General features: G+C 39.6%; 1 protein-coding gene across 1 annotated transcript; it reads left to right on the top strand.

The window, feature by feature from the left end:
- PEX1 (peroxisomal biogenesis factor 1) lies at nucleotides 1-21,569 on the top strand. Its single transcript, XM_010158954.1, has 23 exons — nucleotides 1-141; nucleotides 1,311-1,394; nucleotides 1,860-1,974; nucleotides 2,064-2,836; nucleotides 4,275-4,394; nucleotides 5,836-5,959; nucleotides 6,243-6,352; nucleotides 7,679-7,779; nucleotides 8,853-8,985; nucleotides 9,714-9,810; nucleotides 10,860-11,030; nucleotides 12,448-12,602; nucleotides 13,147-13,336; nucleotides 13,533-13,699; nucleotides 14,523-14,657; nucleotides 15,243-15,307; nucleotides 15,986-16,128; nucleotides 16,207-16,310; nucleotides 16,701-16,877; nucleotides 18,074-18,304; nucleotides 19,652-19,852; nucleotides 20,193-20,323; nucleotides 21,288-21,569. Exons 1-23 carry the CDS (start codon nucleotides 49-51, stop codon nucleotides 21,370-21,372), a joined length of 3,705 nt encoding a protein of 1,234 aa, XP_010157256.1. The 5' UTR covers nucleotides 1-48; the 3' UTR covers nucleotides 21,373-21,569.
- Nucleotides 21,570-26,764: the final 5,195 nt, after the last annotated feature.

Raw genomic sequence — 26,764 nt, 5'->3', positions numbered from 1 at the left:
CAAGCTGTGAAAATATCCTGTCGTCATCAGCCTGTATTTTTGAGCTGGATGGAAATCAGGCATCGAGGTCACCAGGGTGAACATATTGCAGAGATTAACAGACACTTAGCAGAGAAACTGGGTATTACAGATGGAGAACAGGTTTGAAATGCAATCTTTTTTTCTTATTTAAATAAAGAGCGTGTTGCAAGACACCTGGAAAGTTAGCTATGAACGTCGTTTCATGTATTTAGGCAGTTACTTCTTTTATATCTGCTAGTAAGAAAAGTTAACTGTCATGAAATGTCTCAAACACGAGAAGATTTACATATTAAACCATTAACAATTGCCTGAATAATGTTAGGATAGGCTTGTGGGAAAGGCTTTGTGGGGTTGGAGCCACTACCTGCAGCACCATTGATTTTAGGAAAATACGCTTTTGAGCTATTAAACAATTTGGGAATTATCCCGTGAGAATATTTTGCCTCGTTACTGTTTTTTTTAAAGTCATTATTGACTTACTGCATATTTCTTCTCTTTTGTCTTATTTGGGGTTTAAATTTTCATTCCTTTTTTATCTCCTTCACCGCGTCCCCCCATGTCCTCTGGCTTTGAACATGTATTTAAATTGGCCTCTTACTCTTGGACACTGGGTTAAACTTCCTGTAAACAATTCTTTCATTGGACAGAAGTTGATGTTTGAAAATTGTTACTTTCTGTCAGAAGGAATCTTTGGTAGAAATTAACTTTCGAAGTACATGTTTATGTTTTCTGAAAAGCTTACACCACAATAGCTTTTATAATTCCTCCTGACAGACAGGACCTTGAAACTGTTCTGTGAAAGCATTCACAAAGGAGCTGGTTTTGCTTTTGTATTGTACTTTTTCCTCATTTCTTCAGCTGGTTCATCTAAATTTCTTCATCTGGTTCAGCTGCCTTATCTAAACTTGTACACAACTCACTGAATTTTTCAGCATTCTAAAGTCCAGGACACTTAAAAGTATAAATTAAAAAATGCAGAGATGATTGTGATCAGTGTGCATTAAAAATTGATTGTTTGTTGTCAGCTGACAAAGCCCTTGATGCTTTTCACATTCACTTCCATTTACAGCGTGTAGGAGTCCTCGGGGATGCCCAAAGCAATCCATTTCCGTTACACTGAACAGCCACCTTCTGCTTATGAATTACTTGGTATCATTAAGAAGATGTATGTTCAAAGTAGTGAAGACATATAATGAGAGATGTCAGTTTTCTAGCTGAATTAAAGATGGAGCTTTTATTTATTTAAAAATAAGAAGTTAAATATTTGGAAATGGTGTTACTTTTGCCAGGTATTTCTTGAACCCTGTTCGCACGTCTCTTCCTGTCAGCAAGTAGAAGTGGAACCACTCTCAGCAGATGATTGGGAAATTCTGGTAATAAAACATTTTCCACTGTTGACATCCTTTTCTTACAGATGACAGATTTTGACAGAAGCAGTGTTTTGCACAATGCCCCATTCTTTTCAGCCCCTAAGGAAATGAGTGATGGGTTTAAATTGAAAGCAGGGAGGTTTAGATTGGACATCAGGAAGAAGTTCTTCCTGGAGAAGGTGATGAGGCACTGGAACAGGTTGCCCAGAGAAGCTGTGGATGCCCCATCCCTGGAAGTGTTCAAGGCCAGGCTGGATGTGGCTTTGAGCAACCTGGTCTAGTGGAAGGTGTCCCTGCCCATGGCAGGGGGATTAGAATTAGATGGTCTTTAAGGTCCCTTCCAACCCAAACCATTCTGTGATTCTATGATATGCTAAATGTGGCGGGGAAAAGGTAGAGCTTTTATCTTCGAACAAATGTTAAAAATGTATGGAGTACTTAATTTATAATGATATCGTATTTTCCCAGGAACTGCACGCTTCCTCTCTTGAAAAACATTTTCTTGACCAGATTCGAATAGTATTTCCAAAAGCCATCTTTCCTGTATGGGTTGAGCAGCACACTCACGTTTACATCAAAATCGGTAAGCGACAGTGAAGGCTCTCGTGCCACCTTGAGTAAGCTGTTTTGCAAGATGGGATGCATTCATTGACCTGCTTTGTTCATACTCAGGTACCCTTATGCCAGCAGCCCCCTATGGGAGATTAGAACCGTGCACGGAGCTTCTGGTATGTCCCAAAACACGCAGACTTGAGGAAAACCTCACCAGCACGCCTTCCACGGAAAGGGACATCTTGCTCAAAAGTTTTGTGAAAAGTAACATGGATCAAGAAGAAGCAGTAAAGGATCCTTTTGCCAAACAACCTTACTTAAAGCCAGGCGTCCTTGAACAGAGTAAGGCTGATACAAACGCGACATTTGGCTCAAATGTTCTCCCAAATATATGGAATTTCATAGGAAGCATTTTCTCCCATACGTCTGTGCAGAAACAAAGGACTCTGTGTGATAAAGATGAAGTGAGCACCCTCAAAGACAAGCTGCTGAACTTAATTCACATGGATTCCATTTTTAGAGTATGTCAGTCCCAGCCTCCCAGCGTGCAGAATGCATCTGCCACTCATGCGTTTCTGAAATGCAATGCCATTCATGTTTTTCCATGGAATTTAGAATTTACTGATTTGGATCCAAATCCTGTAGTATCTTACGGGAAAATTAATGAGCTGCTTTCCCCGAGACAACGTCATCAAGAAGCAAAGCAAAATCTGCCATTTGAAAAGCAAAAGCGTTTGGCTAGTACACAAGACAAAAATAATGCTAATTCTAATAGCAGTCAAGCATCCAGTGAGGGATCTGTTGTTCAAATCGTTTGGAATGGATTTGAAGACCTAAAGAGTGTCATAGAGTATGGCCAGACTGGGGAAGCCCTGCATGTTGGAAGAGTTTGGGTCAGTTTGAATGTGGTATCTTTTGGATAATGTTTTCTATTGGAAAATTGTGGAACTGGCTAGTTAACATGGAGTTTCGGGATATAGACTTTGTGTTAAGCTCTCAAGCAGACTATACTGGAATCAAATAGTATTTACTAGAGCTGTGCTTTGCTAAGCTGTCTCATTCTGGACTATGTTACTTACCATCATCTTCCAAGATGTTCAGTAAACTCTGGGTGTCTGCACCTTTACTTTTTTTTTTTTTTTTTTTTTTCTCCACCAAATGGGGAAAATTCTTCAGTGTTTCATGCTTTCTTCAAAGCCTGTTGGTAGCCATTGTATTCATGAGAACATAAAAGTATCTACTTGCTTGCATTTAGAACTGTATAATGAGAATCTTTTCATCAGCTAGCACCTTGAAATGTGCTTTGGACTCCAGGCGTCATCAAACTGTAAAGTAATGGGATCACGTGCCTTAGTGCTACATGATGTTTGCAAGTCTTTTTGTATACTCTTTAAAATACATCTTAATAATATCAAATAACTAGCTTTTTTATAATTTAAACTATGTTGGGTTTTATATTTTGCAAGGTGGTGCAAGTCCCGGTGTGCAGACACTGGTATTTCAGTTCCTTCTGCTAGAACTCCAGCCTGCTTATGTTCTTTCTTTCCTGGAAACCCATGGGGGATCAACAAAAATAGATAAAATGCACTCCAAGTCACCATTTCACTGTTTTGACGTAATACACTTCTCACCATTCAGTTACTCTTTTGTTGAGACTGAGAGCAAGAGCCTGCAGTGGTCTTAACCACTAAATCTTTTGAGAGACCTAACAGTTTGCCAAATGCCATCAACCATCATGTCTTTCAGGCTTAATAAACATTTATGAAATGTTTTCAAATTGGATATATGTTTAACATAACACAGAATATTTGAAAAGTAGGATTTTTTTCAAAAGGGCAGACTGACTACTACAATTTAGGAAGACTGGGTTTTCTCTCTGTGCTGCAGACAGGCTTAGTTCTCATCTGATAATGGCCCATTTATATTTACCTGCCCATGTTAAATTACTTTTAATCAGCAAACCAAAGTAGAGTTGTTGCTTTTCTCCTATACTAAAAGCATTCTTACAGTTTTCTAAGAATTCCACCTAATTCTTCTTTTTCAACCTTAGGGGTTTTATTTAAAGAAGTTGGTTGATGGGCAGCTATAGTGTGCACTGTCACAAATAGGACAAAAGGCATTTAGAAGTGTGCGTGAGAGCAAGATTTGGATACCATAAATTTTATGATTTCTTTCTTAATTCTCCTGCAGTTACAACCAGTAAACAAATCAATGTTGTCAAACTGTTAGTGATGAAGAAACTGCTGTCACAGTGCAACTATATGTGCAATGTTAAAACTGTTTTACTTTCTGATATTTCCTTTTTCTTTGCTTTTATTTTAAATATTTCAGATTCCAGATGGTCTGAGAAAGAAACTACGTATCAACATACATTCAACAGTCCGAATTAAGTCAGTTGAATCTATTCCTAAGATTCCTGTATCTCTTAGACTGCAACCCAAGCAGAGCTTAGTGAGTTGATATTCATGGTTGTGTGTTTGTTCCTATATTGCAAAAGGGATAATGATGCTGGTCAAGGTTGGGATTTTTTTTTTTTTATTTGTTATATGATAATTTTGAAGCTGTCTGTCATGTATATCATTCCACAGGAATTTCTTTTTTTGAATAATCCCTTGCAGGGAGATTTACATTAGATGTCAGGAAAAAATTGTTCATAGAGAGGGTAGTGAGGCACTGGAACAGGTTGCCCAGAGAAGCTGTGGATGCCCCATCCCTGGAAGTGTTCAAGGCCAGGCTGGATGAGGCTTTGAGCAACCTGGTCTAGTGGAAGGTGTCCCTGCCCATGGCAGGGGGGTTGGAACTAGATGATCTTTAAGGCCCCTTCCAACCCAGACCATTCTGTGATTTTATGATTTAATTTTCTAGAATTATGTCATTGAATCCCTCTGTTTTCCTGTGAGTGAGACCTATCCAGTCCTCTGAGTGAGCATCTGGACAGTAAGAACACAGTCAGTTCCAGTTCTCACCATCTCTCAGATGTAGTGCTGGAATGACATATTCCTTCATAACGTACCGTAGGTTTGTTTCTGTGTGACAGTGGCCTGACTGTTTCCCATGTTAGCTGCCCCTCAAAACTTTTACATGCAGCACTTCCCATCATAGCAGGGCTCATGCATGGTTTGTTCTTATCCCCAGCGTTCTGATTTGGTTTGTTACCTACAGAGGAATATTTGAACTGCATTTGTTTTTAATGTTGGAGTTAATAGACATATTCTAGCAGTAGTCTGCTAAAATCATACAAAGCAGTTGTGTGCTTTCCATGACCTTGGTTGATTCACTTTTTTTTAGACAGGAATTCGGCTTCTCTGATTAGGAACTCATCCAAGATAGATGCGATCTAGACTTAACTTCATTTCCTATTCCATTTGTCAAGGTGATCTGGGATACATCATTTGGTCTCCTTGGCTGCCTGTTTGGTGGTGGTGTCCCAGACCTGGATGAGTCCAGGGTTCTTTGTACAGGAAGCAGGGTATACAGGGGAGAGAGGGGTGTAGTGAGCACCCAGGAAAAGTCACAGGTCACTGTTGGTGCATACCTTGGGTGCTCTTTCAAACCCAGGAGTTCAGTAGTGCTCTTGGATCTGGCAATACAGGTACACATAAAACAAGGTTAAAAGATTTTCCTTGCCCTCCCATCAGTGTTTCAAAGTTAAAATCTTTAGAGGTTGTGGAAGATTGAGCTGATTCAAAGCAAGGGCAAGGCAAGTGCTTTCCATAGAGCAGTTGACAGAAATGGTGTTTGTTGGCAAAACGCTATTTTCTGAATCAACAGAACTCTCATATCTTTGATCTCTCTGCTACCATAAGAGGAACAGATGCCTCATGCATAGGAAGAAAACAGTTTTACTTACAAACACCTTGTTTTATTTTCCTCTTTCTTTTTTCCTATTTAGCATAAAGATATTCTTGAAGATGATGTTAAATCTGCTTTCAGTTCTTGGCTGCAGGATTCCACTACTGATGATCACCCATGGATAATGACAAGCACAGATTGTGTACATCTGTCAGTTAAAGAAGGTAAGGATAATACTGTCCTGTGCTGTAGCTATCTTAACTGTCCATTATGGAATTTACTCAAGCAATATGCCATTTCATCTCTCCATACACCATTTGACATCACAGATATCTCATCACACTGAAACTGTAGGCATGAATTATGCTTTAGTAATGATTAACCTTTTTATTCTTTCCTTTTGAATTATGCCATAGTAATTCAAAACACACTGATCTGCTTCATCTTGTGAGGAATAAGAACTGAATTTATTTGGAATTTTAATAGTTATGCCTTGGGTTTTTACAGGAATGGAGGAGTTTGACCTTAATGTAGCACATCCTATGCACACTGAAGAAAATAAGTCTGAAAATATTTTTATACTGAGTCCCAGTTTGCTGCAAAAGACTAATATACAAGTAAATATCACATAGTATCAGGTATCAAGTAATTTACATTGTTATATTTGGTTAAAATATGTTATTTTTATGTAATGTATTTTGGTTTCTCTTTTAAAATAAATAATGTCAGTCTGTTCATTGAATTATATCTGCATTCTCTATGTTATTTTATAACCTCAGAATTGGTGAGATCCCAGGCATACCACACTAGGTACTGAATTTTGTAGTCTATATTAGACTCTCAGAAAAATCAGTTAGAGCAGAGGAAAGTCAGTACTGTCCAAGTTTGAACGTACTGTCCTGATCCTTAGTTGTTCCTTACCCCAATACCAAACCCACTATGAAGTCACTTCACAGTGTATCTGGCAGGAATTGTTCCTTGTTCTGAGAAACATGAGACCTGTTCCCCGTTCAGACCCACCGGCCTCACAGTGCCTTCCTCTTTCTGTGCCTGCTGTTTCTTCAGTCTTTACTTAATCAGGCGAATAATTATTTATATTTAATATTAACAATTTCTGATTCCATTAATAATTCTGGTTCAACCAGTGCCCGTGACTGCAGGTTTATGGTTATAGGAATGGGATAACATATTTTTGTTTGGTTTTAAACTGATACATTCAAATTGTAGCAGAGAATTAAGGTGTGCTGTATCAGGTGTTTAGAATAGAGTTTTTTCTGCAAAATTTAGGATTCGTCTTCAGAAAAAAAAAAGTGTATCAAGAGCTTCATTTCTATTGGTGGTAGAGAAGAAGTACGAGAGGACTTTTGCAAATTGTGACAGTGATAAGTATTAAGATGAAAGGGCAAAGTGCATTTCTTAATAGAGGTGTCAGCATCTCCTACCAGCCTGTTCTTACCTGGAAACCTGTTAGCCCTCTTTGCCTGCCCAGCTTTCCATACTAGCTCCCCAGTGAACTAGACTGAAAAATTCATGTGGGTGAAAGAAGCCAGCTGTTTTCTCAGGTTACTTTTCACCCAGATCAGTCTCCTGATCTGATTCCTTATCTTGCCTCGCAACTACTCACACCAGAGTAACAAGGGAGAGCAGAGGAGAAAGAGTAAGTAATTACAGGTAGTGAAAGAGATGATGGGCTGCACAGTCTGGTGTAAATACCACTTGGCCTAATATCTAATCACGGGTTGTTATAGCACTGTAAACACTGGATTCTATTTTGGAAGTAGTTGTATTGTGTCGTTTTACCAATGCGTCTTTCAAGCACAATAAGCTTCAGCAAAGTATACATGCAACATTTTCTTTACACAGTTCCAAAAATGGCTGGTCATTTCTGTACCCTTCTTCAAGCTGTATTTAATGTAAGATACTAACTCTTTCCTTTATTGTAGGTTGTTTTACATCCTCTAACTAGAAAAGCTGATGGTGACAGCCAGCCACCTATGTGTGATACAGACAGGAACCTTCCTTACCACAAACTAAGCGATTTAGGGTGAGACATTTTCGTACTAGAAAATATGGGAGGGAATGGGAATTACAAAAAAGAAAAAAAAAAATTGGTGAAAATGAAGGGGTTTTTGAAAACTAAGCCAGATCTAAAAAGAGCTCTGCATCTTTCAGCTTGTGTCAAGTTCAGACCTTATCCTGGTTTGCTTAGGTGCTTAATTTTGTCCTCTGAATAGACTTACTGAAGTGAATAGAAAACTTTGTGACTGAAGGTACTCACACATTGAAAAGTTCCCCGTGTCTGACAGTGGGATGGGAGGTCTCAGAACTGCATTAATTTTCAAAAGAAATAGTGCTTGTTCAGTGGCTCTGGCTGTCTCTAAGTGGTATGAAACAGACCCCTGTCTAGTGATCAGGGATACCAGGGGTTGTTGCAGGATGTTTTTAGCTGGGGTTTCCAAATGAAGGAAAATCTACAATATGTTTCAGTCTGTCTGGCAATCCTCTTACCACAGTAACTTCATCCTGTTTACTTGTTTAACTAAATTTAATAGCATGGGTCTAAAAGCAACTTAGTTCCTAGTTTTATCAGAATTGCCATCTGAGGAGAGAAATTCAGAAGCAGGTCTCCACTGGTAAAGAGTACCGTGTACACTCAACCGCTACTTGGTTAAACAAGGAAAGAATAAGGATGCTTTCATCAAATGTCCTATGTGCTGCTTTTCTGAGAAGGCTGAGAAGTTTTCTGACCCATACATGGTCTGTGCTTTACCAATTTGTTATGTTCCTTGGTAGGTTGTTACTCGGTCAAATAGTTGAAGCCCCCAAGTATGGTTAGCTCTTGTCTTCTGAGGCTTAGTTCATGCTAGGCTGGTGTAGAATGACTAGGTAACCCTTCCACTGTGAGCGTGTTTGCAGTGTCTGTCATGTCCCCTGTGTTAACACTGCAAAATAAAGATGCCGTCTCTTCAACCTGAATTGTTTTTAGCTTTTTTTTGAAAAGGTGAAGCACATCAAAATGTGTCAGCATTGAAACTTCACCCTACTGCAAGCTATTACTATTTACATCGCATGTACTGATGCTACCCCAGGCCATTTAATGGTTTATTTGCTCTGCAGGGGAGTGGACACATTAGGAACATCTTCCTTTGAACACATAAGCCACAGTCTTCTGGGACGTCCTTTGTCTCAAAAGCTGGCAACTGTTGCCGTGGGACTGCGGAGCGGTGGGGTGCTTCTCACAGGAGGAAAGGTACACACGTTACTGCTCTCTATTTGCAAACCCTCCCAGATTGTTTTCTGTAGTCATAAAACCGTTTTTGTTAGTTTTTTTTTGATACCATGTGCATTCCAAAGAATTAAAGAACAACTGAAAAAAGGTTAACTGAACAGAGTTAATTCAGTAAAGCATTATAGTAGATATGTATGCACATTATGTGTGCACTGCATCAATATATATTCATATTTCATGTATATGTGTAATATATATAGTGTAAGTTTTGAAGATTACTACCAGTGCATTTTCAATTTGTTCCCTTAGGGGATTAATGTACTTCATGTTTATAGTATAATAAACACTTCTTGTCTCTGAAATATTTGAATAAGTATATGAATATAGTATTTTCTCCTGTGTTATAACATAAAATGGCAGTGGAGCTGTAACTGTCATTTCCCCGTTGCCTTTTACGGCGATCCATTTAATACCGTGTCCCGCTGAAACTAACAGATGTCTTAGCACTGAATACCACCTGTAGTGGATGTATCCACTCTGCATTCGTTCATACTTGTTTCACGCCGGGGCCTTGGTCTCTACCAGGTGATGTAAAGACAGAATGCATACATACTTTTGAGGAGGAATAAAACCAGTATGCATACAGCTTTCCCAGCTTCTTAACTGAGGTGTGTACTGTGATAAAAACTCCACAGAAACAGAAGGAAATAGTTCTGTTCACTTACATTAGCTCACATTTATTTTTGTAGGGAAGTGGAAAGTCAACGTTAGCAAAGTCCATCTGCAAAGAAGCATTTGATAGACTGGATGCTCATGTAGAAGTAATTGATTGTAAAGCTTTAAGAGGTAAGATAATGTTATCTTAGTCTCAAATGCTCGCTGTATGATGAAGCACAACTGTGAAGTTGTTATATCTAGTGTGAATAGTTTTTACAGTGTTATTACTACTTTAGCAAGGAGATATGATGCCCTGCAATGGGCATCTTTAAAAGTCTGATGAGAATACAGCTGCCATAAGCTTATTTCAAACTTTTTCCAGTTTCCATGACACTTACCACTACCAAATTCCAACCATGTTTGCTGTGCTTATTTCCAATTGTTACAAAATAAGAAGAAGTTGCAAGTTGAACTGTGTGGGGTTTTTCAGCTGTGCTAGCTGGGACAAATGTTACACTAACAAATTATAAGTGGTTTAGGATACCTGTGTTACTCAACGACAGGAGGACAGAGGTGCCAAAGAAGGATCGAACAACCAGCTGAAACCTTATGTATGATGGCATATTTACTACCCTTCTGTATGTTGGCAATAGTTATCTAGCACATGAGATGAATCCTTAGGTTTTGAGTATTTTGCACCAAAGATGGAAGAGGAAGGCTTTTTTTCACTTTCATTCGCTGGCTTTCCCAAATAGTTGTCTTGTTACAGAGGCAGACAATACTGCATTCTCACAGAGCCCTTACATTGTGTGACTATGCTCTTTTTGCGTAAGTTCCTACTAAGCTCCTTCCTCCAGAGAAAAGGGGAAAGATTGATAAAGAGCTAGGTCCTTCACTCAGAAAAAAATCTTCCAACTGCGGGACTCTTCAGTAACTAATTGAGAGTGCTGCTGATTCTGCTCTGGATTTAGCTGTCTAGAAATTGGACCATAGGCTTCTATAGCGGTAAGTGAAAGATGATTAATCTCCTTTTAGATGCTTCCAGGTTGATCCTTCTAGTACTTTTTTGATAGAAGATGTGGACTGACTGTTGACTCAGGTTTTATCTCGATACCTGGATTTATAGGAATAAAGGTATATAAATCAAATCATTGTAGTATTATGTGAGCAAGTCGTAGTCAGTCTGATGACTTTTTTTTCAGATAAGTTTTGTCATTAAAATTGTATTTCTGCTTTAGGAAAAAGATTAGTAAACATCAGGAAAAATGTGGAAGAAGCATTTTTAGAGGCAGCATGGAGACAACCATCCATTCTTTTGATGGATGATCTCGATCACATCGTTGGAGTACCTTCTACACCAGAGCATGAGACCAGCCCTGACACCGTTCAAAGCAATCGACTTGCTTACGGTAATACTGTGTTACCTGTGTCTGGATAAAAACAATGCAATTTAGAATCTTGCACCTGAATTGTACTGTCCTACCTGGATAATTCTGTCATATCATTATCGCCTCTGGACCATGTGGTATTCCATGGCAGGGATTGACAAATTATGGTATGTGGACCATTCCTGGACCACTGGCTGAATCAAAATAGTCAACTTTGGAGCTTGGAGTAGTCATTGCCAATGGTACGTACGCCACCTCTGCTGATGGCAGTGCCTGTTGTCCGTGCCACTGCCAGTGGTAGAAGGTTCTCAGTGCCTTTTTATATTGTTCACGCACTCAAATGCATTGCAATTGCTTAGAAATTACACTTGAATCTTTAATTGATAATTATTGGAAAGATCAATATTATAATTGACATATCATAACAATTTATTATCTTTTCCATAATTATTATCTATAATTACAGACATATATAGATTTGGTATTTACTGGTGTTTAGAACCAGCTTCTTTTAGCTGAATACTAATTTCTTTGTCAGCCTACTTGGTATGCTTTGTAGAACTTTTATTTTACAGTGTAACAATGCACAGGTTTTAAAAATAAGATTATCACTTGTTGTTTGATACCCCGTATATGGTTCCTGTTTATTCCCTAAAATCTAGGCAATGATAAGTTGCAAAATGAAATTACATTCTCAAGATTAATACCTTTAATTTTTTAGCTGTGTTCAACTCTGTTCGTGTAAAATTAAAGCCATAGCAAAAAAACCAATCTTGAATTTCTTAGCTCCATTTGAGGAGGGTTAGCATAATATTTTATTAAATTAGTCCTGAAGTTCAGAAAAATCTTATCATAATTTCTTTTTTTAAAAATTTTGTGTTTAATTTACTTGCAGAATTATTTATGTTTCTTATTACTTTATTTACAGATATAATGCATACAACAGAGGGTTCGAGTTTCTATTAAAGATTATTCCTTGAAGATCTACCTTGCACCCATAACTTATTCAACTTTCATGTATTATTTTTTCCTAGATTGCTTATTCTCCAGGCTTTTTGTTCTTGTAGCTTTCCCTTTTTTTGTTTGCATGGAGGAAATAATATTTCTGGGACAGGGACCATAGTGCACAAAAAAAAAAATATCACATTTAATATCCTGTGGTAGACATCATCAGTGTTGTTGTAAGTTTAGCTTTTAAAGAACACTTCTGCTGGCATTTTATTAACGCAGTGTACTGTCCCAGAAAAAATGACTATACATCTTTTATTTTTTTTTTTAATTTAAAAAGAAAGCCTGTAAACACAGGAATAAAACAAACATAAGGTGTTACATTTAGTGTTCCCTAATGCTGTTTTCCAGTGCAGTAGCAATGTCTGTTATGAAATGTGGAATATTTTTGTTATTTTGCAATTCATGGAACAATGTCTTATCTGTTTAGTTTTGAAAGATCTGATAAAAGAAGTTATTTCCATGGGGAGTTTGATTGCATTAATCGCCACAAGTCAGTCTGAACACTCCCTTCATCCTTCCCTGGTTTCAGCTCAAGGAACTCACATATTTCAGTGCTTCAGATGTATCCGATCTCCAGATCAGGTAAATTCAGGTATATATTCATTCCATTAAAATGGTTTTTGCCTTCCCTGCACCCTCAAATACAATGAGGGACCAGCTGCAGCAATAGTAGGTTACACCCGAAGATGGTGTACATGAATATGGATGAGACACCACTGGAGAAGTCAGGATCTCAAGAGATACCAAATTATCTGCTGTATTTTTATCTAATGCAATATATTGAATCTCAAATATATTCGACTCATATTGGCAAGATGAAAGATGTTCCTTTTCCTGTGAAACAGCAAAAATGGGTGTAAAACAGTAGAATCTGGGGGGTGGAGGGTTGTTCCATTATTATTGTGGGATTTAAGGTAGCTGTGGGAAGGTAAACATTTAAAGGTGTAGAACAGGTGAATTTATTGAAATTCACCTGAAGAACTAACTTTTGTTTCTATTGAAGGTTTAGTGACATGTAAGTATTTAAGGAAATTTTAGTAACTCCTGTGTATTTACTTTTTGAACTGCTGAAATCCGTGTAAGTAGTAAACTCAATGTACACTTGCTGAACAATTCTGTTTTTCAGAAGCAAAGGTGTGAAATGCTGTATTCCATAATAAAAAGGAAACTGAATTCCGATGCAAAGAAGTTCTCTGATCTTGACCTCCAAGCTATTGCCAAGGCAACAGAAGGTTTTGTTGCTAGAGATTTTACTATGCTGGTTGATCGTGCCGTTCACGCCTGTGTTTCCAGGCAGAATGCATTACAAAATGCTGGTATGTTGACAACAAAACCTCTTATTTCATAGTCTTACTTCTCTTATCCAGAACCTGTGGAGTAATACAGAAATAAAAAGCCAGTTTTTATGTTTTAAGATTAAAATCTATTTAATTGGAAGATACTGTGAGGAATTTGTTCCTGGTAGGCTGTGTCCTATTCTTGTTCAGGACTTTTTTTTTTTTTTTTAAGCAGAATTGAATCTGTCAACTATGGATTTTCAGAAAGCTCTAAAAGATTTTACTCCATTAGCTCTAAGAAATGTCAACTTTCATAAACCTAAGGACATCGGCTGGGATAGGATTGGTGGCTTAAAAGACGTGAAGCAAATACTCATGGATACCGTCATGTTACCTGCAAAGGTGCCCACTTCTTTTAAATTAGCTGCCTGAATTTTGCACCTAACGTTAGTAGGAGAAGAATGATTTTTAAGGTGTGATACAGTATTTGACAGAAAGATGACGGGTATGACTTTAAACTACTCTCGTAGCTTCCCAGTCTTCATCTGTCTTCAGCTACTGCAAAACTCCTCCTTCCCCTTCCGTCTTCCAGATACAAAAGACAATGGCTTGTGCTTTTCTGCAGCTCGCGTGTTGCTCTAGAATATTGCAGTCTTGCTGACATCTTTGCTGCACTCTCTGTTGCAGGGTTTGTGACTAGATTCCATAAATAGATAACGTTTCCAGCTGTCTTCTGCAGTGCTTTTGTTAGAGGAGAACTCTCTTTTGGATGAATGCCAATCCATCAATTCCCTTTTATTTTATTTTGGCCTTTCTGCTTTGCTTAAAACTTCCAGCATTGAGATGAGCCATCCATTTCAGTCTTCAGAGAAATGACTGAACAGTTTTCTGTATAATGGATGGAATCTTTCACTGTATAATTATATAATTTAATCCTATCAGTCAGTCATTAAAACAGGAGTTTAGAAGTACCGATATTATAAAGCTGTGGTGCATCCCTACTCTGTCCTGTTTCCTCTTGGCCGAAAATGCAACTTGAATTTTGAAGCCTAGGAACCTGCTTCAGCCCCAAGTAAACAAACAACAGTCCAGATGAGCTGTTATGATAATAATGTGGATAAAAGAAACCAGACACATTCTGTTAACAACAATAGTCAGTGATGTTACAGTACACTGCGGAATAATTACGTAATTTAGAATGTGTCTTGTTGATACTCTTTTCCAGTATCCAGAATTATTTGCAAACCTGCCCATACGACAGAGATCGGGAATCTTGCTCTATGGCGCACCTGGAACAGGAAAAACACTGTTAGCAGGAGTAGTTGCTCAAGAGAGTGGAATGAATTTCATCAGCGTCAAGGTAACAAGATCATGAAGATTGATTCATTTGATTAACTGAATGAAATAGCTTAACATAATACCTGTGAGTGTGGGCTTGTGAGGGGAGAATACCAAAGTAAGGAACTCACATTTAAAATTTGGTATGTCTCTGGATATCCCACCATCTGGCTTCTGGAACTTCACAGTCTTATTGCTGAGATTTTTTTTTTTTTTCAGTGTAATTTTTCATTAGGCAGAACTATAAAATTTTACTTAGATGTTCCTAGTTTTCACTTTTTATAAAAAGACCCTGGATTTTGGTTCCACTGGATGATGAGGTTGAGCAATGCATTTTAAACATATTTTCAAAATACAGTGTAAGCCATTGTCTTGTGATACTTTAACAAATCTTCTGTTATAGTAGAAAAATGGAAATTATTACTTTAAAATAAGTTGGAATGCTTAAAAGATTTTTTCGACTTACTTAGACTCCTTGGCTCTTCTGTTCAGCGGTGCCACCCTCGTGTTACAAGAGTTACACTGTAGTGTATGAAATTTATGCTGATGTTGAATTACACCTTAAAACTGAGAAACACATCATGAATGTTCTTTTTTTTTTTTTTAGGGACCAGAGCTGCTCAGCAAATACATTGGAGCAAGTGAGCAAGCAGTTCGAGATATCTTTAACAGGTTGGCTTTGTAAAGATTTGTGATGTTATCGATGAATTTTAGTGGCTGAAGCTCCAAGAAATAATTTTGTTGTCCTAGAAGAGGTATGGCATCAGATCACAAACGCACCTGAAATAAATCGTTTTGCCAAACCAGATGTTCAGAGCTTGGCAAATTCAACTGGACCGTCATTACTTGGGAACCGAGCGTTCAGGCTGAGATCTAGAGTGCTCTTTTGAAGCTGAACTGCTATAGGATCATACTAGACTTGGTATTGAGGTCGTCTGTGTCAGTTTTGCTTTTACAAATCTGCCCATACTGACCCTCACTGCTCACTGATGTAAACACGTCCTACACAGCCTTTACTCCTCGTGTGTTTACAGTGTAGGCAGTGTTTGTGTTAGGTGTACAAAAGCCTTCATCTGCAGTGATTAGATTTGACAGCTTTCATGTATATTAACACGACAGTTGAGCACTTCAGAAATTATGAAGTGAGTGCAAGGTATGTCATAAAAATGAGCAGTGATTCCATTGTCATCCAGTTCTTCAGAATATCTTAATTTCTACAGAAAACAGATTTTCTGTTCTCAGAGAGAAAACCAATTTCAAGAAGCAATTACCTTTAATATTTCTAAGCAGTTTTATCTGTGACCCAAACTTAAACAGAATTTAAGTATTGCCTTTTTTCCCCCCTTTTAGAGCTCAGGCAGCTAAGCCTTGTATTGTTTTCTTTGATGAGTTCGATTCTATTGCTCCTCGCCGAGGTCATGACAGCACGGGAGTTACAGACCGAGTGGTTAACCAGCTGTTGACTCAGTTAGATGGTGTGGAAGGCTTACAAGGTAATAATTCACCTGTCTGCTCCTCTTTATGTGAAGGCTTAGCAGATGTTAATCGTGTTCTTTCTGCACTTTCCTAAGGGGTTTATGTGCTAGCTGCTACTAGTCGCCCAGATTTGATCGACCCTGCTCTGTTAAGGCCAGGTCGACTGGATAAGTGCCTGTACTGCCCACCTCCTGATCAGGTGAGGAAACAAAACATCTTACATGAGAGGCAAGGAAAAAAAAAATCAAACTAATGATTGAGATATATATACTATATATATTTCATATATAAAAATCCCAGATATTAACTGGATAGTTAGAGAAGTGTATTTCTCTTTATGCTGCATTTGGTACAGTTTGTCTTAGACTCTTCAAGAAAGTGTAACAAAATGTATGTCTAGACTTTGAAGAGTGATTACTGTACAGTATGTCCTATATGTACTATTATTAGGATACTATTTTCTTTTACAAAGATCCTTCCTGCCTCTGATAGGAAGTTACTTGGGACAGGGCCAAAGCCCAGTCTACCCATCAGGACAAGGAAAGTAACAGGTTGCTTTACTGACATTGTTTTTTCTCCCTTTTTACAGAATTCACGGTATGAAATCTTAAAAGCTCTCAGTCATTCCCTGTCCCTGGCAAATGATGTGGACTTTCAGGATTTGGCAGCAAAAACAGAACAGTTCACCGGGGCTGACCTCAAGGCTTTATTGTACAATGCCCAGTTGGAGGCAATCCATACGAACTTAGGTTCAGGTTTAACACAGGTAAATAAAACTGATACAAAAGAAGTCTCTCCTCTTTTTATTTTGATGATGGTACATTTGAAAAGGTTAATTTTATCCATGGCAAAATTACGTTTAATAAGACTTAATTTTTCTGTATTTGTATACAGAGGAATAAAATCTTAGTATGTTTGCAGAAAAATGCAAGAATAATGTAACAAATCAGATTATATACTTCTTAAACACAAGGTTTTTTTTGTTTTATGGTAGGTGTTTTAATATTAAATAGATGTGTGTAAGCCAAATCTATTTATCAATGTTATGAGGGATGACTGACAGATCAATAGGAGGGTTCCCACTCAGTTTCTTAGGAGCACCTAGCAAGTTCAGTTTTGAGGTGGCACGTTTTGGATGATGGGGGAAGCAAGGAATTGCTGGGTTCCGTGGGGTTGTTCCACCAGATTAAGTGTGGTCTGAGGCCAAGAGAGAAGTGGCGAGAGGATGGTGGCGTCTGGAGCAGCCAGTTTTGCCTTCCAGACGCCAGCCAGCACTGGCACTTCCAGCGTACAGGGTCCCACCCTTGGTTTATACCATTGATGTGACTGACAGGTCCTTTCCTCTTTTAGCCTCTTTAATGCCTGTCTTCTGCTCCCAGCTGGAAAGGGGCAGGCATGGCTTCCATGACTTGCAGGTCAACTGTATATATTTGCCGGAATGTGCTCAGAAATTTTCTGCTGATGGGGTGTGCAATCAGAAAGGTTTGCAGACACCGGTCCAAAGCAACAGCTGTGATTTCCCCATCAGCACTTGGCGTGTTGACTGTGACTAAGGATGAGCACAGCAGTTAGGCACGGTAAAAGCAGACCCGCCACAAGATACCAAATTGTCTGCAGGGGAACAGTTGAGGCAGAAGCGATGCAGTTCTGCAACACAAGGTGTACATGGAGTTTCCCAACCCTTGCTGTTACTGAGCGAGACAGTTCAAAGCAAACAAGAAATACCTTAAGATTATCTCCTCAAATTATTTTTCTGGCAGGAAGACAGAAAGCTCTGCTTAAAGGCATTGGATTTTCTTAGCAGAGTATTTGGAAATGTACCCCCAGAGAAAGGCAGATTACTAGAATGAAATGTAAATCCATACTTCCATTAGCACAGTATATGAAAAATTTTAATGTATTTCAGATTGCAGTTAGTTATGAGTTAGCACTTCTGATGTTCCATTCTTCTGTTTTTCACAGGATTTTGGTTCTAGTTCTGACAGTGACTTCAGTCTCTCCTCCATGGTTTTTCTGAACCACAGCAGTGGCTCAGATGACTCGGCAATAGATGGAGAGGCAGGGCTAGAGCAATCTCTTGTTTCTTTTGACATGTCTGACTTGCTCCCTGAAGACCCGAGGTCCAACATGTATCGTCTTTATTTTGGAAGCTCTTATGAATCAGAGCTGGGAAATGGAACTCCCTCAGAACTGGTAAATTACTTGCTTAATATTTTGAATTTTCCAAATATGGTTATTTTGAAGCAGGAATACTGAACTAGGCAAATGGTATTGTTTTATAACTACAGTAATGTCTTCTTTGTCCTTCAAACTTTTCATCCTATACCTTGTGGTCCACTGTGGGGAGGAAGATGGAAGGATGTTACCTGGCAAAATACAATATGGACTTCTCTGCAGCTTTGCTGGACTTCAAAATCAAAATCTCAAAACAGTGCTTAGTACCTTATAGTCAGGCAAACTGTACTCCTGCTAGATCTTGCTGTCTTGTCAAATGGCTGGTTGCCTTCCAAACTTTATTACTAAACCAGTTTTCAACCTTTTGTTGCTTTTCTTTTTTTTTAAAAACTTAGTTTCATTACTGAACTGAACCATCCAGCTTTCAAGAATTAGGTCATAATCTTAAAAACTAACAGACATTTTTCAGTTTCCAGCGGATTAATGGAATAATCTGACCATGGAATTGTGTCAACAACAGAACTAAACCTTAGCTTCCATTGTTGCTCATAAGAAGCAGAATTCCTGTTGCTGTAGCGTCAGGTTGCTGAGAAAGCAGCGTGTTCTCTGGCCAGCTTACAGAGAGGGATGTGCTGCTTGGCTACCCAGCACCTGCATAGTGATCAGCTGGCCAGCTCATCTCGCTGGGCTGCCAGGTAAACCAAACAGAATACGCTGCCTCCGAGCTCCTTATGGTGAACAGGCGACTGCAGAGCTGGCGTGTGACCCATGGGACATTCGTTTCCAAGATGTGTTGTAGAGCTGTTGTTACAAGGAGCTATCAAAGTTGTTAGATTCTTATTGTCTCGCACTGATTCTTAAAGCCAAAAATAACTTCTCTTGGCATCAGAGAACTAATTACTGACTGCTTAAGGTGCTTTTGTATGTTCTATCTTGCATTATGGATGATAGTGTTCCATTAATGTGTCTTTAGAGACTTCAAGTTTCCTCTGACTGTGAAAGTTCTTCAGCAAGGCTACCAGGACTTTGATCTCTTAGCTGTTGAACTTGAAAGTTAAATATTTTATCAAGTGCACAGAGAATTTGGAGGTGATGAGTATTTTAAATTACGACTCATTCCAAAGCTAAATACGTAAATAAAACAATGGACTTCGCTTTCAAATTTCTACTTTTCCCCAAACACCTTGGGAAATTAACCTAAACCTTTCTGTTCCACAAGTTACATATGTGATATATTTTTAAGATAAAGTACTCCTTTTGCAAGTGGGGGCAAGCTTATTCTGAACTGTAGGCTAAATCTTAATGGTGGAGTTGCTCTTCTGGATGCATAATGAGTCAAGGTGTTTCTCCTTGTGGTCAATTTAGAGCTCTTTGTGTTTGTCTGGACCCAACTCCATAACTCACGATTTTACCAGCGTGACTCAGAGAGACGCAGCATCATCACAGCCTTCAATGCTTAGAGCAGCTTCTCAAGAAGACTCCCTGGAAAATAACCAGGAGCAGCAAATAGAGCACCTGAGGGCAGAAATCAGTGCTATCAAAGCCAATTACAGGAGCAAGAACGGAGTATGGCATTTATTTTTTTTATTATTCAGTCTTAACACTTTTCTGTTGTTTTTCCCATACTTCTTGGTATTTCAAGAAGTAATTTCTGCAGTAATATTAAATGTAATGTAACAAAACCAGCAAAGATGAATGATACCTAGTTTGAGGAAAATAATCCAGTTGTTAACATCCATATAACAAGTTATTTCTTTGTTATTAATATGGGAGGGGGAGAAGTTGTGACTGTATTTGTAAGACTTTTGTCTGTACATGTAGTGAGAAGGTTCCAGAGTTGCTGCTAGTCATGGCACTGTGTTTCTGTGGTGATTTTTCATTGTCTGTTCATGGATCTGTTTTCAAGGAGGACAGCACTCTTAATCAGTCAGTGCTTGCCAGGAACGCTTTAATTATTACCCAGTCCCATCTGATGACTGCACTTGAAGGTACAAGACCATCCATTAGCCAAGATGACTGGAAGAATTTTGCTGAACTGTAAGTATTAAATTTTCTAGTAATTGTGAATTCAGTGGAGAATTGGTCTTTTCACATTCTTTATTCACCAGAAACACAATAGTAATTTAATGTGGGGAATGACAGTGGAGTTGAATAGCTTCCGACAGCCTTTTTTTTTTTTTTTTTTTCCCCAGAAATAGTAAATTACGTACTGGGAAAGGGAAGATATTTAACCAGTGTGTTGTCTTTTATTGGTTTTATTAGCATAGGCCTTAGAAATTCTAGTGGCAGACCAGAAAACCCTTACATTAAGAGCTATACCAGTACAAAGAGGCACCAGTGCTCTAAGCCTTAGAGCTAGGTCCTTCCTGCTCCCACTGAGTAGTAGACCCTCATGTTTTCACACTGCTGGGTTTTGACTCTCCGTAGTTTACGTTGTAGCTGCCGTGTTTGGGAAAAGGCAGTAATCTGCAGAACTATAAACATGATGAAAAGGAGAATGTGTCTCCTTAGACTTGTAAATGACTGGTGAAAAAGCTTAAACCAGCACTGGGACGTTCTGTGATCTCATCAGGGTGTTCTGGCATGAAGATTGTTAAGGGGTCGTCTTCCTCAGCTGATACATAGATACACCGGTCTTACAGCGGGGGAAAGAGAGGAGGAAGGGACAGGGTAGGAGGCGAATGAGAGATGCTTCCCAGCATCTTCCTGTCCTCTTCTGTTCCTTGTCCCACCTTCCACGCACCCTGCCGCAAAAAAATAATTAAAAAAATAAAAATTTTAAAAACCCCAAACACCCAGGAAGCGGCAGAGAGCTCTCTGGGTTGGGTTTGTGGATGAAAACTCCTCCAGGTCCCCAGGTCTGAGGAGACTTGCATTTTTGATTTCCTTAGAAATATGCTGAAACGTCTGTAGCCGTGTGTTGCGTTACTGTGCGTCTGAGGCGGCGTGTGCAAACAAAGGCGTTGCCTAAGAGTTTGCTAATGCTTGTTTCTGTTCCCAGCTATGATAATTTTCAGAATCCCAAGAAGAGGAAAGGACAAGTTGGCTCAACATTCAGACCAGGACAAAGAATGACTCTAGCATAGTAACTTGTATTTGCTTCTAAGTGCTAAACTGTAACTGGAAATTATAAATGTGATTAAATCTGATTATTTATATTCATATGGATTTATTAATGCAGCAGTTGAAGTTCCTTTTAAACTTACATGCTGTAAAATTATGTCACATTTTATTTTGAAGAAAATCGTTTTCCTTCAGATTGATATTAAATTTTGGGAGAACACTGGTTACTTTCTGTCCAGTTGTTTATCACATAAAATACTAAATTTTGCTTTTTATCAATAGAGTTGCCAAAACCTTGCTATGATTTCTTATCTGTTTATTTCCTCACAACAATTAGATTCCATTCAAATAAACTATAATATCCAATGGTGGAAATGTTTTTTAAAAATTCTATAAAGCAATTCTCTAATGGTCTTTAGAGAGCTTAGAGAAGGGTGGTACTTCCTATGTGTATTGGCAGCCAAGTGGTCTAATGCTTCCAGAACAAATACAGCCAAAAAAAAAAAAAAAATTAAGACAACCAAAGATAATTGCATCTTAGTTTCTGCCACTGTTTATTATTCAGAATGCATTTCATGACAACTGTGTCTTATCCCCATCTTTTCTTCTTGGAGACTGTTCAAAAACATCTCTGGTGTTTGGAAGCTTTCTAATGGTATATCCTGAAATTCTTCACATCTACTGCCTTTCGTGAAGATCGTTAGAGTCATCTTCCTCGGCTGATACATAGAAACACAGGCCTTAACAGACAGGGAAAGAAGGAGAGGGCAGGAGAGGAAGAAAACTAGGTTTGTTCAGCCTGGAGAAGAGAAGGCTCCAGGGAGACCTTATAGCACCTTCCAGCACCTGAAGGGGCTACAAGGAAGCCGGGAGGGGACTTTTTACAAGGGCCTGTAGTGACAGGACAAGGGGTAACGGGTTTAAATTGAAAGTGGGGAGGTTTAGATTGGATATCAGGAAGAAGTTCTTCCCGGAGAGGGTGGTGAGGCACTGGAACAGGTTGCCCAGAGAAGCTGTCAATGCCCCATCCCTGGAAGTGTTCAAGGCCAGGCTGGATGAGGCTTTGGGCAACCTGGTCTAGTGGAAGGTGTCCCTGCCCATGGCAGGGGGGTTGGAACTAGATGATCTTTAAGGTCCCTTCCAACCCAAACCATTCTGTGATTCTATGATTTTTGCCATGAGTCTTTACCACCCTTCCACAATGTTTTGCCAGTAGTGGGCAGTTCTGCTTGGCTGTTCTTTCACTAATCTTTCTTCACTACTGTTCACCTTCCTCAGGTAATTAGAAAACATTTAATATTGGGTTTTGGTCATTCATAGGCATTATGTGCCGTTTCACACAGGTATTGCTTTGGGCCACTGGGCGTTATTACTCTTTCTGTGATCAGGTGGTGTGTCCGGGATTCCTCTGATCACTTCTTCAGGTACATTAGTAGTAGCAGCCTTCCCCAAGCCACTCCTAAATGTTGTGATAATAGGGTCCCTCCACGTGTTCTGATCCATTATTTCACTCTGAAATGTATCATGCCATGTCAGTACCTAGAACACAAGGTATTGACAGCTGCCTGTTGGTAGTTCTTATTCCTGGTGGCAGCAAACAGTGTATGATTTGCGTGTTTATTCTTGCAGCTCAGTACAGGTGAAGCCTGTAAACACTACAAGCCATAGCTCATAGGGGTGAATACCCTTGATTTCCTTGTTTATGCTGAGTGATTGCTTTTTAAGCAGTCAGTCATGCTTAACTCTTTCTTCAGTATGTTTTGAAACCGAAAATCCTTACTGCGTTACTACAGAGCTCTACAGTTGTCACTACCACTATGTCATTATCATCATACCTATTTTGTAAAAGTGGATATGTGTTTGTTTAGCATTAGAGCCATATCCTGGGTTACCGCTAGCCTTGAGTTCATCTTCCTTATATAATAGTGCTCTTTCTTTCCTTGTTCACCTTGTCTTGAAGGGCTGTAGAGGTGAATATGAATAAGGGTTGAACAGATAAGCAATTTGTTGCAAAGGAGCAAGCCATTCCCTGTCAGATGCTCCATGGTAACTCACATTTACGCCGTGGTAAATGTGAGGTACTTTGAAGTAATCTATCTTTTAATGGAAGAGGGCCAGAAGACATGGATATTGCTAATGAGGTGCAACAGCTGGCAAGTCATGACTAGTTATCCTGCTTTTGTTTATGTGTCAGAACTGAAAAACTTTATGGTTTGGGGTTTTTGTTATTTCCTTTTCCAGGTCCAGCAGTTAATTTAGGACATTTCTGGCTTTCAGGATATAGTTTATTTGTTTCTCATTTTCTTGTTATCTTTTTTTCCTATGGTTATTCATCCAGTGACATTTTGAGCTCATTCAAATATTTTTTTTTTTTCCTTAAGCTTCAAATTCCAAATAGTTTTCACCTCCAACCTAAGGAAATGTGATGTCATCTTCTGTTCATATACTTGCATTGGAAACTTCAGCCCCGTTAATTTCACTGATGAGTTCCTACAGTTTCTTTTAACCATAGTTAAACTAGGCCTCTTTCTCAAGGCCTGGTATTAAAAAGCGTGCCAAAAGGGAACAATAAGAAAGCTTGTTTCGCGATCTACAGGGCAGCAGGGGTGTGGCTGCAACGGCTCATGCCGATACCACCGGCAGCCAGATGATGGGTGTCGTGTTTGAGCCTTTTGACTGCTTTTTTCCAGTCTCCTCCATCCTCAAGAGCCAAGTAGTCTCTCTGTGAACCAACAGTCTGAAAACGGACTAATTCTGTGCTGCCCTACCAGCTCGTTGGTTTTTACTACCTCCTCTAAGTGATACTGATGTCAGTTTTTCTGGGTATGTATTACGGCCTGTACGAAAGGTTGATAACCTGGGGTAGCTTTTTCCTTTTGCACTTGTTGTCACCGACATTGTCAGCTGTCACTGACCTTTTCTCGACTGCCAACCAGTCTTTCCCCGTAGCTGAGGGACTCCCGAAGAAACAAGTGTTAAATATAGATGTAAACACTTACCTTCTTTCCAACACGCAAGGGATTGTTTCAGGCGTTCGGGCACAGTCAGGGTGGTAGGGCTGCAGGCTAAATTCTGAGGTTCTATGGTTATTTCACTGTGCTAATAGAAACTCCATTTCCTCTACTATCCTGTAATTTGTCTTTGAAAAATGTTTGGGCAGCTTTTACTCTAAAAGTGATTTATGTTTGAATCTATCTTCTTACGGCTCTGCAGCTGATAAATTTTTCAACCACTGCCTTTGGAAAACGCCCTTCCTTTGAAGGGATCCGCAATTCCAGACCGAGTCTGTGGGTGACTGGAAAAAGCTTCTGCAGAAAAGACGTCACAAGTGCAATTAACTACTGAAAGGTTCAGGTGTCTGAATGCTGGGGGAATTTGTTAATTCCTAATTAACAAATAATAATTAAAACCTGCCAGACTTGCTTTTCCAAGAACTGGGGACACTGAATACCATCCAGTATGTTAGATCCTTCTGCAGTTAATGCTGTTCTGCCATGAATCACGTCTGTTCATTTGGGAAACAATTTCTGTTGTAGACTGTGCTGGATCTGACTGGGATAAAGTTAATTTTCCTCTCAGTAGCCAGTGTGAGGCTGTGTTTTGGATTTCTGCTGAGAAGAAATCCTACTTCTACAGTAGGGTGGGAGTGAAGGCTACTTCCCAGGGAGTTAAGGTAACAATCATAGAATCATGAGCAATGCAGGGACTTGGAAGAGACCAGAAGAAGAACGGGATTTCTTCGATGACTTTGGCTGGTATTTGCAGCATGAAGCCTATGGAATGAAGGTGGGAGACTGGCCTGTGCCTTGTCGGGGTCAATTGAGAGGTAAGAGCTCGCTTCGCTCTCTCGCAGAATAACCAGTTACAGCTGTCACGGGGGTTGCTTGGCCAGGGGGGCTCAGATGGTTTGGCAGAGGTCTTTCAAAGCACCTTCACCCCTTCCCTACGTCGCAACACAGGAGTGTGGAGAGTCTCCGTTGCACTTAACGTGCCCTCCCTTAAAAATGAGCCAGCTTCTAGCACGGCCGGGGTGTCAGAGGTGAGTGTGGGTGGAGTATTTCACACAAGGGAGATGGCAAGTTGGTCATGGTGATGACGTGGTTGACCTCAGTGCAAGCTGTTGTAATACAAGAGAAATTTAACACTTACTAATTAATATCCAGTTTTGCCTCAGGTACAAATTTTGAGACGTTAGTTCTAGAACCCATTTTAGGTTTTTAGCAAGTCCTATGCCAGGTAGTTTCTCTTTTTTCATTAGCGTATGCACAACAGGATGGGAATGGCACAAATCTGGCTTTAAGGCTCAATTGCTTTAGTTTTTGCGTTTCTAAAATAGGCCAAAGGGTGACAATCTGTCATAGGTGCGCTGAAAGTATGTGGCCTTCCCGTAACGTGTTCCGGCAGCAGTGTCGTAGGTAAGCAGGGCAGGTGTTGTGTCTCTTAGCAGTGCTGTCCCACATTTTTTCGTCCCACAAAAATCTTTTAATAGCTTGAATCAGTTGAAATGATTTAGAGAAGAACTGTACCTCGGGGAAAAGATCAGTTTGGGATACCCTGGGTGCAAAAAGACAACCTTCTCTTTCTTCACTCTTCACACAAAACAGCGCTTCAGGGTCTGCAGTAACGATAACAACCCAACCTAGGGACAGCTAGTAAGACAGTCGGTATCCTGTGGAGAGCTGGCGGGTAAGTGGACACTAGCACTAGATTTTGGTATGTCAAAAACTGTTACGGTCATAGAGCTGTTGGGTGATTTCCCTTACTTGCAGAGATCGGCATCTTTGTAGAACAGCAAGCAAAATATTTGAAACCACCCACTAAATCCTGTCCATGCCATATTGTATCAATTCAGTGTAAACCCAGGTGGGATTAAAGCCATCTTCCTGGGTTTGTGTCGTCGTTCTGTTAGGAAGATACTTGGGTCCTTCAGATTCTGTGCTAATCTCCATTTCCCTCATTATTGCCAGGTTTCAGGAAACATTAATTGAATTATTTCTTAGTAACAGACATTAATACAATGTTTGTGCGTTGTTGGCAAAGCTCTAAGTAACTGTGACTAGAAGAACATCATGACCTCGTTTAGGTGCCGTAACAGTCCTAGTGTTTGCCAAGCGTTAACCCGCAGCCCGTTTCCTCGTGCCCGTTTTTCCAGGAGTTACAAACGTGCCGGTTTTCTGAATGTCTAAAAGACTCTTTTTCTTTACTTATAAAAGATTAAAACGTCCTTAATCGAAAAGCGGAGTTCAAAACGGAGACACAGAAAGCAAGGTCAGTGCGTTGGAACCTTCTCTGCCCGTGGATCCGGGGCAGAAAACAACCCTGGCTTCCCACGCGTGGGCCCCCGCCCCCCTTGCTGCGCCCGCTCTCCCCTCTCCCGGGCGCAGCTCCGGCCGGCGCGGGTCCCGCTGACCGAGC

This window comes from Eurypyga helias, unplaced genomic scaffold (genome assembly GCF_000690775.1).
Source record: "Eurypyga helias isolate BGI_N326 unplaced genomic scaffold, ASM69077v1 scaffold28869, whole genome shotgun sequence".
NCBI lineage: Eukaryota > Metazoa > Chordata > Aves > Eurypygiformes > Eurypygidae > Eurypyga > Eurypyga helias.
This window is presented reverse-complemented; position numbering and strand designations above follow the sequence as displayed.

Bases quoted from the DNA above. Each gene is read 5' to 3' on its own strand.
- PEX1 (XM_010158954.1), top strand. From the start codon at position 49: ATGGAAATCAGGCATCGAGGTCACCAGGGTGAACATATTGCAGAGATT. The intron at 14,658-15,242 runs GTAACAAGATCA...TTTTTTTTTTAG, and splicing joins TGAATTTCATCAGCGTCAAG to GGACCAGAGCTGCTCAGCAA. The intron at 16,129-16,206 runs GTAATAATTCAC...CACTTTCCTAAG, and splicing joins TGGTGTGGAAGGCTTACAAG to GGGTTTATGTGCTAGCTGCT.